Raw genomic sequence first — 17,693 nt, forward strand, 5'->3', positions numbered from 1 at the left:
CCCTTGTTGGAACTTCTACATGTTGACCGAAAAAATTCTCGTCTATACATTTCAAGAAATCTGCACCATCTAAACCCTTTTGAACCATGACTATCCCATGTAATTTTGGCAGAGTTTGAATCTCCCAAATTCCCTATTAGTATTGTTTTTACAGATGTCTCTGCTTTTCTGTTGCCTGTTGATTGTTTGGGAGCCTATAACATACCCCCAGCAGTGTGACTACCCCTTTTTTATTCCTAACCTCTGCCGACAATGCTTCATTTGAATACCCTTCCAAGATAATGTCCCACTTTGATTAATAACGCGACATCATCTCCTCTTTTATATACTCGCCCATCTTGCCTGAAGATCCTATACCCTGGAATGTTGAGTTGCCATTGGAATGAAGTCAGTCAGGTGGACCTCATAGAATACAATTCCCTGATTGGATCAGATTAACAGCCCAATCAGGGAGTCCTGGCTGACAGATATAAATAGGAGTGTCAAGGGTTCTACTCACTCAAGGAACTGGTTGAGAGTTAGGTGTGCTATGCTCATGTAACTAAAGGGTGACTTGTGATCGGATACCGGCCTTCATGGAGTTATTTCAGCCAATCCTGCCCCTCCCTCAATGATATCTATGTGATGGCAACAATATCACAATTTCATGAGTTAATTCACACCCTTCACTCATCTGCCTTATGTATAATACTCCTACCATTTAAAATAAGGGTCATCCCTAAAAGCCTACTCACTTAAAACTCAAACTTGGCTGAACTCTGTCTGACTCAGTTCTTTCACTATATTGCTATTGTACTATTGCTTTCTCTCCCATCCTCCTGCCAAACTAATTTAAAGTCCTCCTAACAGTACTAGAAAGCCTATCTGCAAGAATGTTGGTTCCAAACTGGTTCAAACGCAGACCATCCCACCTGCACAGGACCTACTTCCTCAGAAACCACTCCAGTCATCCAGGAATCTAAAACCCACTATCCTGCGTTAATGCTTGAGCCATGTATTCCCCTCCCACTCCCCCAAGGACATGGAAGTCTTGCGCCTCATCCACTGTAAAATCAAAGTCACCCAATAACTGGAGGAGGAACACCTTATCTTCTACCTTTGGACCCTTCAACCACACAGCATCAACAGACTTCACTAGTCTCCAAATCTCCCCCCACACCCCCCCCCCCCCACGTTATCCCAGATCCAACCCTTTTGACCTGTCCTTTCTGTCCATCTTCCTTCCTACCTATTTGCTCCACTCTCTCCCGACCTATGAAAATTTCCCCCACCTGCATCCACCTATCGCCTTTCCAGCTACCTTCCCACCCCCACAACACTATCCCCACATTTATCTCAGCTCCATTCCCCCTCCACATTCCGGATGAAGGGTTTATGCCCAAAACATTGACTCTCCTGCTCCTCGAATGCTGCCTGACCTGCTGTGCTTTTTTAGCATCACATTTTGTCATGTATTCATCTGGCCTCTTCTGCCGTTTCTGTGCTTGCTAGCATGTGTCACCATGAGTATTCCAGAGATAATAATCTTTGAGGTCCTGCTATTTAATATACTGCTTAGCTCCCTGAATACTTGATGCAAAACCTTATCCCTCATTTTACCAGTGTCCTTGGTCCCAATGTGTACCACGACCTCTGACTTATCACCTTCACCTTTCTAATTGGCTTGACAGCAGTGTCCTACTAATGGAAAGTACCACTTATGTTGTGGGTGCATAGTAACAATGTGAAATGACAAGCTTCACCAGTTATCCATGTCTTTGAGATACCTTACACTTCTAAGGTAAAGAGTAGACTGGACAGTTTTGAAGGCGCAAAAGACACAGCTAACACCCATTCATGAATACACAATGAGCAGTAATTAGATCAGGATAACCACTTTCTCACAGTTATAGCATTGAAGCAACACATTTCTATATAAAGCTTGCAGTGTGAGCAAATGGCTCAGGCCAAAGAAGCTGAAAATGTGTTGCTGGAAAAGCGCAGCAGGTCAGGCAGCATCCAAGGAGCAGGAGAGTCGATGTTTCGGGCATGAGCCCGAAACATCGACTCTCCTGCTCCTTGGATGCTGCCTGACCTGCTGCGCTTTTCCAGCAACACATTTTCAGCTCTGATCTCCAGCATCTGCAGTCCTCACTTTCTCTCAGGCCAAAGAAGGCAAGCTTGAGCAGAGAGCAGATAACACATTCGCAGATTTCAACTATAATGTCAAGGAAAGGGAGCTTGTTAAATTGTATCACTTCAAAGTAATATTGAGCACCAGATGGTGCACATTAAGCTTTGCTTTTGTAGACATTCTGACCTGGATTCAAGTACCACCTGCTCCAGAGGTGGGTAATATGTTTGAAGAGGTTAATTGGAAAATACTTTAAAATTATTTTTTAAAAAGACATTCTTACATAGCGTCAACAATAGCAAACTGATCTATATGTTAGAAATCTGAAAAGGATAGAAGGATTGGATCATTCCAAATTCCTCAAGAATTTCCATGGAAACGAAAAAAAACTGATAGTGAGAGCTCAGCGTGGGGCTGGAATCCCATCTCAAAAGGTGATCAGCAAATCATATTTATCTTGCAGTATGAAATGGAACTAGTAAGATGCTTGTTGCCTGTACTGGTGATTCCTTACACTAACTGCTATTTTAGTTTGACAGTCAAGGGAGGAAAATTAAAAAGGAATAAAAGGTGCAAAACAGACATTAGGATAGAAATATTACTAACCTACGCAGCTGTGCATTCTCACTGCGTAGAGGTTGGAGACTCAGAGCTATTTCTGCTTGTACATTTGTGCTTCCAATCACAGTTGGTAGTAGAGAGATACTATCCTCCAGTTCCATTATCAATCTGTGAGCCTCAGAGTCATCTGCCAATAAAAAGACATTAACAAATCCTATCAATATATGTTGCATATTAATACTTGATCCATATCAATGCACATCTTACCCACAATGTACTAGATCATGGTTTCAATTCCAAAATATTTATCCAACATTAATCAGATGTAGCTGCTTAGCTCAAAAATGGGATTCCTAAAGCCTCAGGCGACTGTCTGTAGAATTTGCACATTCTCGCAGTGTCTACATGGGTTTCCTTTCACAGACCAAAGGTGTGCAAGTTAGGTGGATTAGCCATGCTAAATTGCCCATTGTGTTCAGGGATGTATAGATTAGGTGTTTAGCCATAGGAAATGTAGGGTTACAGGGATACGGGGATATGGGGAGGGGGGGGGAAACAAGTCTGAACGGGACGCTCTTTGGAGAGTTGGTGTGGTCTTGTTGGGCTGTACGGCCACTTTCTAGGGATTCGATGATCTATGGTTTTGCTTCTGAGTCAAGTATCGGAGATTTACCAGCTCACCTTGCCCCCACCTGTTGAAACCATCACCTCAGGAGAAACTCACCCAAAAGGTGGAATCTTTGACCCTGGATGGGCAGAAGTACGTGCAGGATGGAGTCAGGCTTGCTGCCGACAAATGCATTTTGAGGCTGCCATAGGGGCTTCTGAGTGCTGAGGCAGGCTAGTTTAAAAGGCCCACTTTGGTTTTCTGGGACTTTTGCTCCATTGTTTTTTTTTGCACATTAGACTCTTATAGCCCTCAACATCCCTCACCAACTCCCCATATCAACTTAACACTGACTGAGACACTTAACTAAACACAATCTTTGTAAGCAATTTAAACTGTAGAGAAACATGTCTCTTGTATTCCTCTTTTAAAGTCCTCATACAATTTCACTTTCCATAGAATTAGAGTTCTTTTAGGGAACAGCCAAAAATCCTTCCAGCAATTGAAGAGTTTACATATTCCCGGTTTTTTTGGAGAGTAATATCAAGTGACTGTCCCCCACATTTAAGACCAGATGACAAAGGAGTAGGCCATTCTGCCCACTGAAGCTACTCCACCATTCAATGAGATCTTGGTTGATCTTCTACTCAACTCCACTTCCCTGTGTTTTCGCTATAATCCTTGATTCTGCAAAATATTGTTCAAGGAAACTGTCCCAAATACAACTTTGAAATGCCATTTATTTATCTGTCTTTGCCACATCAATGTTCAATCAAAATTGATCTGCAATAACTCTGCCTATCTCTATGTTGACAGTGCCTTGCTTGAGAAAATACCAACTTATTGAGTCTGATAGCGATGTCACCTTGTGAGACAGAAATCTGTGTTTTCAAGCCCAAAAATAAATCAATATCGGACCTAGATCATCATAACATTGCAACATCTTTCAATTAAGGCTTTAAATCAGTTCCAGACAGATATGATTTCTCCAAGCGTACAACAAGTTTCTCCAAGCATACAAAAGATGGTGCAGGCGCAAGGGAAGCCAGTCATTGACATAAATTTGCAGAGTGGAGAAATGGGACTTTTCAAGGATGCCATATGGGCAGGATATGTAGTTTATAAATGTATGTTTGCTTGATTATAAACCTAAAAACAAAACAACGTTTGCACTGAGCCAAAAGGTTGTTAGATCCAGTCTCCTATTTCTACTGGATCTTCCATATCCAAACCACGTTACATTGTCAAAGAACTCTAATAAATAAGTAATCAAACACAAATTTCACAAAACAACATTTATTCAGTCAGATTATGTAACGATTTTCTAAATTTCCTACTGCTATCTCACATTCTTCAAAGAAAAATGTTAACTAGCCGAGAGTATCCTGCTTTCTCCCTTTCTCTCATTCAAGTGCGACACTTTTATGGTTTTCCTATCTACGGAGGTCTTTCCATAATCTTGAAATTTCTGAGAATTACAACTAAATTTGGTTTAAATTTCATAAACGAAAAAGATGTACTTTTTTGGTTAATTACTCAGAAAAAATACATTTTAATTTGGTGAATGTAACATCATAGAGTCACAGAGACGTAAAACATGCAAACATACCCTTCGGTCCAATCTGTCCATGCCAACCAGATATCCCAAGCCAATCTAGTCCCATCTGCCAGCACTTGGCCCATATCCCACTAAACCCTTCCTATTCATATACCCATCCAGATGCCTTTTAAATGTTGGAATTATACTAGCCTCTACCACTTCCTCTGGCAGCTCATTCCATACGTATACAATTTTCTATGTACCACCTTCTGCGTGAAAAAACTGCCCTTAAGTGACTTTTATAGCTTTCCCCTCTTACCCTAAACCTACTAGTTCTAGATTCCCCCACCCTAGGGAAACGACTTTGTCGATTTATCCTATCCATGCCATTCATGATTTTGTAAACCTTTGTAAAGGTCATCCCTCAGCCTCCGACACTCCAGGGAAAACTGACCCAGCCTGTTCAGCTTCTCCTTATAGCTCAAATCCTCCAAACCTGACAATATCCTTGTAAATATTTTCTAAACCCTTTCAAGTTTCACAATATCTTTCCAATGGGAAGGAGACCAGAACTGCACGCAATATTCCAACGGGGCCTAACCAATGCCCTGTACAGCCGCAACATGACCTCCCAACTCCTGTCCTCAATACTCTGACCAATAAAGGAAAGCATACCAAATGCCTTCTTCACTGTCCTATCTACCTGTGACTCCACTTTCAAGGAGCTATGAACCTGCACTCCAAGGTCTCTTTGTTCAGCATTACTCCCTAGGACCTTATCATTAAATGAATAAGTCCTGCGAAGATTTGCTTTCCCAAAATGCAGCACCTCGCATTTTTCTAAATTAAACTCCATCTGCCACGTCTCAGCCCATTGGCCCATCTGATCAAGATCTCCTTGTAATCGGAGGTAACCTTCTTTGCTGTCCATTACATCTCCAATTTTGGTGTCATCTGCAAACTTACTAACTATACCTCTTATGCTCACATCCAAATCCATTTATATAAATGACAAAAAGAAGTGGACCCAGCACCGATCCTTGTGGCACTCCACTGATCACAGGCCTCCAGTCTAAAAAACAACCCTCCACCACCACCCTCCATCTTCTACCTTTGAGCCAGTTCTGTATCCAAATGGCTCGTTCTCCTTGTATTCAGTGAGATCTAACCTTGCTAACCAGTCTCCCATGGGGAACCTTGTCAAACGCCTTACTGAAGTTCATATAGATCACATCTACCGCTCTGCCTTCTTCAATCCTTTGTTACTTCTTTAAAAGACTTAATCAAGTTCGTAAGACATGATTTCCCACACACAAAACCATGTTGACTATATCTAATCAGTCCTTGCCTTTCCAAATATATGCCTTTCTATTCTGTCCCACCTCCAACATCAGGCTCACTGGTCTATAGTTCCCTGGCTTGTCCTTACCACTTTTCATAAACAGTGGCACGACGTTAGCCAACCTCCAGTCTTCCGGCACCTCACCTGCGACTATCGATGATACAAATATTTCAGTAAGAGACCCAGTAATCAGTTCCCTCGCCTCCTGCAGAGTTCTAGGGTACACCTGATCAAGTCCTAGAGATTTATCTACCTTTATGCATTTCAAGGCATCCAGCACTTCCTCCTCTGTAATATGGACATTTTCAAGATGTCACCATCTGTTTCCCTACAGTCTATATCTTCCATATCCATTTCCACAGTAAATACGGATGCAAAATACTCGTTTAGTATCTCCTCCATTTTCTGAGGCTCCACATTAAGGCCGCCTTGCTGATCTTTGAGGGGCCCTATTCTCTCCCTAGTTATCCCTTTGTCCTTAATGTATTTGTAAAAACCCTTTGGATTCTCCTTAATTCTATTTGCCAAAGCTATCTAATGTCCCCTTTTTGCCCTCCTGATTTCCCTTTTAAATATACTCCTACTTCCTTTATACTCTAAGGATTCACTCAATCTATCCTTTCGATGCCTGACATATGCTTCCTTCTTTTTCTTAACCAAACCCTCAATTTCTTTAGTCATCCAGCATTCCCTATCCCTACCAGCTTTTCCTTTCACCCTGACAAGAATATACTTTCTCTGGATTCTTGTTATCTCATTTCTAACAGCTTCCCATTTCCCGGCCCTTTACCTGCGAACATCTGCCTCCAATCAGCTTTTGAAAGTTCTTGCCTAATACCGTCAAAATTGGCCTTTCTCCAATTTAGATTAGATTACTTACACTGTGGAAACAGGCCCTTCGGCCCAACAAGTCCACACAACCCGCCGAAGCGCAACCCACCCATTCCCCTAGATTTACCCCTTTACCTAACACTACGGGCAATTTAGCATGACCCATTGTATGTTTGGAGTTAAAATCCTTGACCATAACCACCCTATTATTCTTCCAGATAACTGAGATTTCCTTACAAATTTATTTCTCAATTTCCCTCTAACTATTAGGGGATCTATAAAACTCAATAAGGTGATCATCCCTTTCTTATTTCTCAGTTCCACCTAAACAACTTCCCTGAGTGTATTTCCGGGAATATCCTCCCTCAGCACAGCTGTAATGCTATTGCTTATCAAAAACACCACTCCCCCTCCTCTCTTGCCTCCCTTTCTGTCCTTCCTATAGCATTTGTATCCTGGCATTAAGCTGCCAGTCCTGCCCATCCCTGAGCCGTGTTTCTGTAATTGCTATAATATCCCAGTCCCATGTTCCTAACCATGCCCTGAGTTCATCTGCCTTCCCAGTTAGGCCCCTTGCATTGAAATAAATAGTTTAATTTATCAGTTCTACCTTGTTCTCTGCTTTGTCCCTGCCTGCCCTGTTTGACTCACTTCTGTTCTCAACTGTACCAGTCTCAGATTGATCTCTTTCCTCACTATCTCCCTTGATCCCACCCCCACCTGACTAGTTTAAATTCTCCCTAGGAGTTCTATAAATCTCCCTGCCAGCTCTAACAAATCTCCCTGCCAATATATTACTCCCCTTCCAATTTAGGTGCAATTCGTCCTTCTTGTACAGGTCACTTGTTCCCCCAAAAGAGGTTCCAATGATCCAAAAATATGAATCCTTCTCCCGTACACAAGCTCCTCAGCCATGCATTCACCTGCTCTATCCTCCAATTCCTGCCCTCACTAGCTTGTAGCACCGAGAGTAATCCAGATATTACTACTCTCGAGGACCTCCTTTTTAAATTCCTGCCTAACTTTCAGAATAGCACCGGAAAACGTAAGCCACAGTAGATGCAAAAGATTAAGTGAGTCGTTAGTAGATATTCCACTTGCAAAAACCAAAAAGAAAATTGTAGCATTTATTGCACTTACCTTGATCAACAATTACAGCCTTCAGTTCACTCAGCAAGTATCTGATAGTTTTCACTTTCTTGGCTGTTTTGTCAGGACTTTGCTTTTTAGGTTTTGTGTGCTTGTCAAAGCTTGTCTGACAACTAGTGTCTTTTACTGATGTAATATCCACAAAATTTATGTGATCATCTTCACTCGTCCCATCACTTTGCTCAGTATCTGATTTATCAGTCCCTTGCGCTTCCCAAGCCACTTGCTGAAACACTTCCCCTTGATGCATTGGAGTTGAATGACACTGGATACACTTCAGTAGCTCTTGTTCCTTTCGTTGTTGTTGTGGGCAGTGACTTCTCCCTGTGTCAGCGTCACAAACCATCTGAGCTAAAGGATATGCAGTGACAGCAGATGTGACTGCAGATGGAGGAAAAGTCACCACAGGTTGTGTTGGAGGGACAATGGTAGCTGAACATGAATACGCTGGTACAAAGTTCAATCCTTTTTGAAGAACAGGTTGATCACAAAGCTCAGTGGGTATATTCTGCTAAAACAATGGAAAGTGAATGAATAAAAAGCATTTGACAAAATAGATAGTGATGACCAACAGTTCTTTCCTCAGGAATTAAAATTTATTATGGAAGTATAACAATCCAAGTTACTTAAAAATTTAATGTGAGGCAATGAAGGTTATGAGTGCTCTGTCTTTTCCACACACTCCTGAGAGATTCAATCAACACCAACCCAGTGCTCCTGCTGCCTTTCCCCTTCCCAGGACGTACCAAGAGATTAATGCTGGTAAGACTACATCCCCACAAGGCTACCCTCCTTAAAAGGTAAGCTGCCTGTGGAATTGTAACAAGTACCAGTAAGTTCAACCAAAATGTTTAGATAGCAGCCTAACTTTGGAATAGACTTAGGCCTCTGTTGGGCATACATTGCCAATGCAGGATCAACAGGCTCTGATTTTTCACTCTACATTTCTCTACCAATTAAAAAAGGTAGACTAATAGAGTTGTAGTACCAATAACAGATAACATAATGAAAAATTATTCAAAGGTGTACATTTTTCCTATGTGAGTCTTTTCAGCAGTTCTAACGAAGAGCAACCCCCAAAAAATTAACATTGCTTCTTTGTCTGTGGATACTATCCAACTTGCTAGTTTCCATTCTTTCTGTTGTTTCCGATTTCTAGTATCTGTAACACTATTTTAACTGATGAGGACAAAATAAAACGAAAGTTTACAATGTTCTAGCAAGATCAAATTCAGATTCAGCAGCAAAAACAATTATGGTTGCTACAGTTAAAAAAAAAGTACTATTGAACAGGGTACATGAAGATTTCTATATAGTCTTGAAATATTAGTCAAAATATAAAGCATACTAGATTATGGAGAAAGGCAATGCAAATCATGAATAATAAAAACAATGACAAACTGAATTTTCTTTTCCTGAATTTAAACAGCTATTAATATAAAAGAATATAAAAGGGCGGCACGGTGGTTAGCACTGCTGCCTCACATCGCCATAGATCCGGGTTCAATTCCCACTTCAGGCAACAGTTTGCACATTCTCCCAGTGTCTGTGTGGATTTCCTCTGGGTGCTCCAGTTTCCTCCCACAGCCCAAAAAAATGTGCAGGTTAGGTGAATTGGCCATGCTAAATTGCCTGTAGTGTTAGGTGAAGGGGTAAATGTAGAGGAATGGTCGGGGTTGCTCTTCAGAGGGTCGGTGTGGACTTGTTGGGCCGAAGGGCCTGTTTCCACACTAAGTAATCTAATCTAATCCTCAGAAATCACTAGAATAAATTCAGTAAGAGAAAGCTGTAGATTCAAAAACATTTGGTGTTAGCAATGTGAAAATCAGTGTTCAGGAGATAGATTGTGATGGACATGTCAATCATTTCCCATCACGAAACTAACTTTTTCATGTTAACCTTTTTTTTAAAACCCCAGATGTAGGGTAAACATTTATTATATATACAAATGAAGACATTCTATAACAGCACAGCTAGAATTTCAAAATATTTAATGTTTTTAATCATTAATTATAATGAAATAAACATACTCATTCATTCTGGTCCTGAACAACAAAGAATATTCACTTAAATCATTTTACTGCCGTATTCATTTTCTGACGTCCTCATTAGCTGGAATGCCATTTATGAGGATGACATCTTCACAGATGTCAATTCCATCAGGTTTTAATGTTAACTTTTCTTAATATCCAGAAGTGCTATCATATACAATGAAATTATTTTTTTGCTAACTATTTTGAAATAAACAAATTGTTCCAGCTATGCTATTAAATATTGACACAAAGTGGTACCGAATAAAATTTAAACAGAGCTGTTCGAGACATACTAGTCAGTGGTGTCACTGAATTGCACAATGCAATAACTATTTGTATAATGTAGGAAGTATTCCCCAATAAAATAAGAGGGACATGACTTATTTTTAAAATCTTGAGACTGCCTGTGGACCAACTTACCCACTTTATGATTGAGGATTCAATTCAATTTCAATTTTTAAAAGGATATTTTGTTTAAAAGACCATTTCTAGTCAGCATTTTAAAAACTGAGAATTTTCTTGAAGAAAATTATCAAGTTAATCAATTTATTTAACATTTTGTCCTGAAGTAGTAATGTGTATTTTTGAAAAAGGATTAGCTTAAATTGAAGAAATTTACATATGGTAAAGTTGTCAAACCAAAGGAACGGAGAATAATTTTGAATGTAAAACATGAAGGGCATGCATTTCCCTTATAGAGTAGTCCCACTGAATCCTAAAGCTTATGAGAGAGATAACTGATGGTGGTTTAACTGGAAGCTCAGCATGCCTCAGGAATGGAGAAAAGGTTAAGGAAGAGTCTTTCATAATAACTTTAGCCTGTGTGTGAATTGAATCCACGTTGTTGGCATCACTTTTCATTACCTGGCCAACCGAGCTAATCAAACTTTATTTACTCCTTTATAATAACACCCCAAATTTTTAAAAATTAGGATCTTACCTAGAAACTGGCAACAGTCATGCTTCAGTGTCCAGGGAATGTGTTCAATATAATCAGGTCCAACTAAACAAGATCACAGCACTGCCAAACTTCTTTCTTCTTGAACAACTAAAACCACTCCATTTTAGTTTTTATGGCACAAGCTTACGAAGATGCAGAGTGTGGGAAAAATCCTGTTTCTCCAGGTTGTACAGAATCTTGACCTTTTCTGTTGAGGTATTGGATTTCTCAACTTCTCACAGAAGTTTCAGAAGGAAAGTTAGTTGTTTTGGAGCCAACTTAGTTGGGGGTCACCCAACTCAAAACATTTGCCCAGTTTTTCTCTCCTCAGATGCTGCCAGGCCTAAGTTTCTCCAACATTTTATGTTTTTTGGTTCAATTATTTAATTGACCCCAAAGCCTATTAATTTAGGCCAATATTTGGCTGAAGGTATTTTCTTCCAAAGTTAAACACATCTCCAAAAAAATCAGATAGAAGAATGTGACAGAGTGAAAAAGGAGGTTGGGATCAGAGAAGTCCAAGAATAGTGTAAAATGGATGTTAAATTAAATAAGACAAAGTGGAAATAGACTCAGAAAATAAAATTTGGCAGCCCCAAAAGAATGAAAATAAAATATTTATAGCTTAAAAGATGGGTTTTCAATCAGTTATCAAAGCAATAAACTACTTCTAAGTATATTTTAAAGCTTCACTTTACAAAGTACAAATCTGATTATCCAGGAAGATTGAACCCTCCATAACTGATGCTTTTACTGTTATCTACATTATGTTCCAGATATGATATATAAAAAATTTATTACAGAACAATCCATTTATATACTCACTGAAGGTATTACTAATGAAGGCTCAACATTCTTTGGAGACATAGTCGGTGTAGAGGTAGGCAGTCGAGAATTGAACGTTGACACAACTTGGGGTCCTAAAGTAAACATTATGAATATTTAATATGAAACTAATGGTAGTTAACGTAAACAAATGAAAATTGTGGTGTGCTATTATTGGCACAGAAAATTATATCAAGCATGTACTGATATCTGTAAATCATCCTAAGCATTCCAAATTAAAGAATAACATCGAGTTTTTTTTAACTACATCATTTGCTGTAAAGAAATTAAGCGTGATCTTACCAGAGTCTAAAACTGTGTAGTAAGATCGAGGCGATATCCTTACTGAAGGACCTACTGGAGCATGGTCATTTATAAGACCCATTTGTGTCTGTACATGATCAGAGAGGCAATGATTTATAACAGGAGAGTTCTGACTTGATGAAATTGTTGAGTATGGCTTCGTTGACATATGAGCAGTGTTGTTCACATCTACTTCAGCTGCATCAGGAACCCTCTTGAAATTTGGTGTTGAAACTAAGTAGAAAATTAATTTAGTTTGGTAACGTTAGCCAGTATAACACAATCCATTCAGATTAATTAGCTACAGATACAATATGAACCTTATAATATTCACAAATGCTTTTAGAAAATCATAATTTAAAATCCTCAAAACAGGAAGTGATTTGGGAATATAAAATCCTGTAAATCAGACAGTAACCTGCAAAGTCAAGCAATTTTGAGAAATGTTTGTGATCAAGAGTTACAAAACCACCAGACTGACAATCTGAATGGATCTTAAGAAAAAACACTAATATTAACATTAATTAATTTTCATATTTCCCATCAGACAAAGGTTTGGAGTGTATAGGTTCCAGATGTCTGCATGGCCGCCATCAGTGGTGCTCAATGTCAAATGACTATAGGTGTAATTTAAATGAAGTAATAAAGAAAGTAGGCATCAAATAGGCATCTGTCACAATAGCCATCTGGCAGAAAGCTTTGGGTCCTTGTTTCACAGGTAGAAGCTTTTGATACAGCTTATGAATTAGAGTTAACAAAATTATTTAATCAGTGTAACTCTTGATGATCTGTTCAGTCAGATTATCTTTCTGTAACAATCTTTGGAAATAATCCAAGTAGTCATAATTAGTGATTTCCTGCATTTCCCTTGAACCAATGAGAAAGCTGTTTTGGTTGCTGTAGTAAAAATTGTTTCAAACATACCTATAACTTGAATAAAAAGTGAAAAATTCTGGGTTTTCATCCTAAAACAGAAACACTAAACAAAGTAACATTTATTTTTAAAAATGTTAATAAATATCACAAGTCACTTCTAAAGTTAAACTGAAAGCAGTAAACGTTTGTACCTTTGAAACGGAGTCCCAAATTTTCTATAGGAAGTGCTAGAGAAAATCAGGCAGTCTGGCAGCATCTTGCCTGGATGGATGCAGCTTCAACAACACACAAGAAGCTTGACACAATACAGGACAAAGCAGCCCACTTGATTGGCACCACACCCACAAGCATCCACACCCTCCACCACCAACACTCAGTAGCAGCAGTGTTTATTATCTACACACAATCAAAACGTTTGGCACTGGAAAAGCACAGCAGGTCAGGCAGCATCTGAGGAGTGGGAAAGTTGACGTTTCAGACATAAGCCCTTCATCAAGAATGCTGATCAGGAATTCCTCTGATGCTGCCTGACCTGCTGTGCTTTTCCAGCTCCACACGTTTCAACTCTGATTCACCAGTATCTGCAGTCCTCACTTTCTGCTGTACTATCTACAGAATATTGCAGAAATTCACCTAAGATCCTCAGATAACACCTTCCAAACCCACAACCACTTCCACCTAGAAGGACAACCGCAGCAGATATGAGGGAGCACTACCACCAGCAAATTCCCCTCCAAGCCATTCACAATCCTGACTTGGAAATATATCACTGTTCCTTCTATCACTGGGTGAAAATCCTGGAATTCTCTCCCTAATGACATTGTGGATCAACCCACACCAGGTGGACTGCAATTGTTTAAGAAGGCAGCTTGCCACCACCTTCTCAGGGGCAACTAGGGATAGACAATAAATGTTGGTCAGTCAGTGATACCCACATCCACAAATGAATTTTTAAAAATCCATAGACAGTATTTATTTACATAACCCCATGGCATCATTTTTTTTCAAACTGAATAATCTACAAGCAATGTTTACTCCAAAATGTGAAGTTTTCAGAAAAATCATTTTGTCTTTTTTGCAAGCAGTTTAGTCCATCAGAAAGGCTCCAAGCATTAAAGCCAGATGATGGAATATTAAATTTTTTTGTCCAAATTTTACACTATTACACACCACTTCATTCTCCAGGTTACCTATTCTTTGTTGTTTTGTAGCAACCTGCCTTTTCAATTGTTTGATGAAGTAGAACTCAGGAATTGAAAATGACTTGAGACATTTGGGGGATGTACATTCTACCATGGATGTTTTAGTTATTTCCAGAATTACTTGGCACCAATGGCTTTGGAAGCTACAGGAGTGTGTGGTCAGATTCGATTTTTACAGGTAATAATTAAGCAGAGCTTGCAGCTATAAAAATCTTAACAGTGAGCAGCTGACACTCCTTTCATGTGCAAACATTCACTCTGCATCTTCTATCTTCACTGTTGAACGATTTTGTGAAGCATGCAGCATGCCATAATAATTTTGAAGTCCCTCACTGACAAGTATTCAAATGCAGTTTTATTTGTGTTCAAGCTTCAGAATGGCTCACTATACTTAATGATGCATTTAGTCATTCATTGGAGCTCGAAACAGTGCATCGGTTAGGTTTCTCTGCATGCCAGCAGTAACATTTCAAGAAGGTATTCTTTATCTCTTAGCCTACATTTCAAATCTGCTTTCATGTTCAAAGACATCAGTGAGTTTGGAATGCCATAGCATGACAGCATCATTGCACGCAGCATCAAAAGGATATCCAGCTTTGTATTGGAGTGAAAGTCCTTTTGATTAACACATACCCTGGATGATCATAGGGTGTGCAGATTGCCACTTAGGCAGTAATACCTCTGTGAAACGAACTAGAGGTTTAAGCCAATGCCCACTCATTATGATTGCACTTCAACGAATAAAGCTACCACAGTTGTTTAGATTTGGTAAATAAACCAGTTATTTGTATTACACGCATCTATCGACCAGGACATCTTGGCTATGTTAATGGAAAAGACCTGAAGTGAACCAGAGGTAGAGGTAAAATGACTGAAGGTGATGATGACTTTATTTCATAAATAATTCATGAATTATGGATTTATCAAATTTTTGCACCTATAAAATTTGAATTACAATATGAAACATCACACAACTGTTTCATGATACAAGCATTCACATATATATTACTTAGTTTATCTTTTCTATAACTCACCAGTCTCTTGCTGCACACAAATAGCACAGGAAACAGGCCTGTTTTTCTTGACTTCCTTTTTACTATTTTCTCCTTTGTTGGAAGGCACTTTTGCTTTTCTAACATTTGTCTTCTTTGAAGGCAGAGCAGCAACTTTCTGATCTAACAGTGGTTTGCATAAAATAGAGCATTAATACATTTTCTAATATGTACAAATGTTGACATCATACTGTCTGATTAAAAAGATTGATAAATTCTTGATGTCACAAGGAATTAAGGGCTACTGGGAGAATGCGGGTAAGTGGAGTTGAAATGCCCATCAGCCATGATTGAATGGTGGAGTGGACTCGATGGGCCGAATGGTCTTACTTCCACTCCTATGACTTACGGTCTAAAATTTTTTGCCAATATTTCTGATCATGATTAGACAGTGAACTTCACCACAGGAACAAAGCAGAAATCCATTTTCTGCAAGAATGGCCCCAATCTACATATGGTTGTCACTTCAAGTCACCCTTCCATTTCACCTTCTTGACTTTGACTTCTGACCTTATTCCAATCAAAACTTCAGGAACAGTCTACTTGCTTCCTAGATATTCCACAAAGCTCTGGTTTGAGTCTAGTGATGAGAGACTGTTGTTGTCTTCCCATTTTATTACTGGCTTCTTTTATTTATATTCTACTCTGCTTTTGTTATGAGTGGTTTTCCTGGTTGGTCCTTCAATGCACTTTTACAACTTGACAAAATTGACCTTTTGCACACACATCTAGCACATTTCATCTGAAAACTGAAATCCATTTTCAACCCTATTTAAAATGCTAACTCATCTTTTCAGATGCTGATAGTCATAAACACTATATCTATCAAATTTTGTATGCAAATGAGATTACATTAAAATCAATGTTGGCATATGAAATCACATTGTACTTCGAACAAGTGAAGAGTGACAAAATAACATACCTGCTGTCTCATTTTTCAAAATATCCTGCAATAAAGCTGCACATCGATCAAGGCCTTTATGAATATCTGTAACCTTTGGAAAAAAAATAACCATTTATGCTATCAGGTGAAATCCAAGTATTTAAGTGAAACAATACTACAACTAACACTAGAAGAGGCAACCATCTTATAGATGTTCATACCTGATCTTCAGAATCTGTGGAATACAGCGAGTAACCAGACTCTACAGAATTTGTTGAAGCTTTTCTACCTGTAAGCCTAATAAAAAAAAACCAAAATGGGATCAATAAAACATTTGCTTTCCGTGTTTAATATAAAAAGGGAAATATTTTGCCTCAACTGCTGCATAGTGCAAAATCTCACAGGATTTATAGCAATTTTGTGTTTCAGGGCAGTAAAAAGCTGCTGTATGTATGCAGCCTGTTACATGCACAAAAGGCAGCTTACAACCAATTAAGTATTTTTGAAGAAGTATAATCACTGTCATAATGCTAGAAAGGCAGAGGCCAATGTGCAAAGCACCACACAGTAATAGAATAATAGGCAGATTGTCTACTTTTGTGACATTAATATGGGGTAAATATTTGCCAGGATACGAAGATTAACTCCTTCACCTCTTTTAAAAATAGTACTGTCAGATTTTCACATCCCTCTGTGTCAGAAAGCTGGTTTATTTTTTCTAAAAGCTGTTCCTTTTCTCAAGGGTACTGTGTCCATGGTTGTTTTCCAGAGTGATAATAAACCACTCTTGGTGACGATTAGTCTGGGTTGGTACAGAGATTAATGGGTATTGAGAGGCCTTTTTGTTTATATGTAAATAGATGAGACTTTAGGCCAAAGTGGTCATGTTTTAGAAGTGACCTGTATAATAAAAAGGGAAGTGGCCAGCTCTCCAGCTAAGCAGCTTTGTTCAGTCCATTACTGGTTTGGAGTTCAACAGTGAACTGTGTGGAGGCTCTCTCTCTCCCTCCTTCTAACTTCAACCTGTAAGCAGGTGTTCCATTTGTACTGGTTTTTAAGGGAGTTTGCTTATTGGGACTGTTGTATATATTCAGAACAGCATAATTAAGTCTAGTTTGGAAAGACTGAGTTCTGTAGGGGTTCTTTTTTCTGTTTTTTTGTGTTTCATTGTGTAATCTTGTGAATACATTTTTGTCTGTTTTAAAATCGCGGAGTCAACCTAACTACCTCATTCCAGACAATTTTCACTGTACACTTATCGAAATAAATTGCAAAGTTATGGTCTGGGCTGCCTGCTTAAGAATGTTTTGAGTGGTCTGGTCTAGTCCATATCACCCGAAAGAGCAGGAAGAACTTTGGTTTAACATATACAGAAAATGGCAGCTCCGAGTGCAGAACTGTCTCAACGTTGGAGAAAAGTATGTCTACATTTTTGT

General features: G+C 39.0%; 1 protein-coding gene across 2 annotated transcripts in view; it reads right to left on the bottom strand.

The window, feature by feature from the left end:
- The window catches only part of ccdc14 (coiled-coil domain containing 14), a 46,554-nt gene that overhangs the window by 18,682 nt on the left and 10,179 nt on the right, over nucleotides 1-17,693 (bottom strand). The window contains exons 3-9 of one of the 2 annotated variants that reach the window (XM_060827905.1): nucleotides 16,479-16,554; nucleotides 16,297-16,369; nucleotides 15,357-15,497; nucleotides 12,245-12,478; nucleotides 11,942-12,036; nucleotides 8,135-8,651; nucleotides 2,720-2,861 (exon numbers count right to left, since the gene is read on the bottom strand). In XM_060827905.1, the coding sequence (XP_060683888.1) occupies nucleotides 2,720-2,861; nucleotides 8,135-8,651; nucleotides 11,942-12,036; nucleotides 12,245-12,478; nucleotides 15,357-15,497; nucleotides 16,297-16,369; nucleotides 16,479-16,554 (1,278 nt within the window). Of the gene's footprint in view, nucleotides 1-2,719; nucleotides 2,862-8,134; nucleotides 8,655-11,941; nucleotides 12,037-12,244; nucleotides 12,479-15,356; nucleotides 15,498-16,296; nucleotides 16,370-16,478; nucleotides 16,555-17,693 lie in introns of both variants that reach the window. The other variant, XM_060827904.1, reaches the window with a different exon arrangement.

Source organism: Hemiscyllium ocellatum, chromosome 7, assembly GCF_020745735.1.
Source record: "Hemiscyllium ocellatum isolate sHemOce1 chromosome 7, sHemOce1.pat.X.cur, whole genome shotgun sequence".
In the NCBI taxonomy this organism is placed as follows: domain Eukaryota; kingdom Metazoa; phylum Chordata; class Chondrichthyes; order Orectolobiformes; family Hemiscylliidae; genus Hemiscyllium; species Hemiscyllium ocellatum.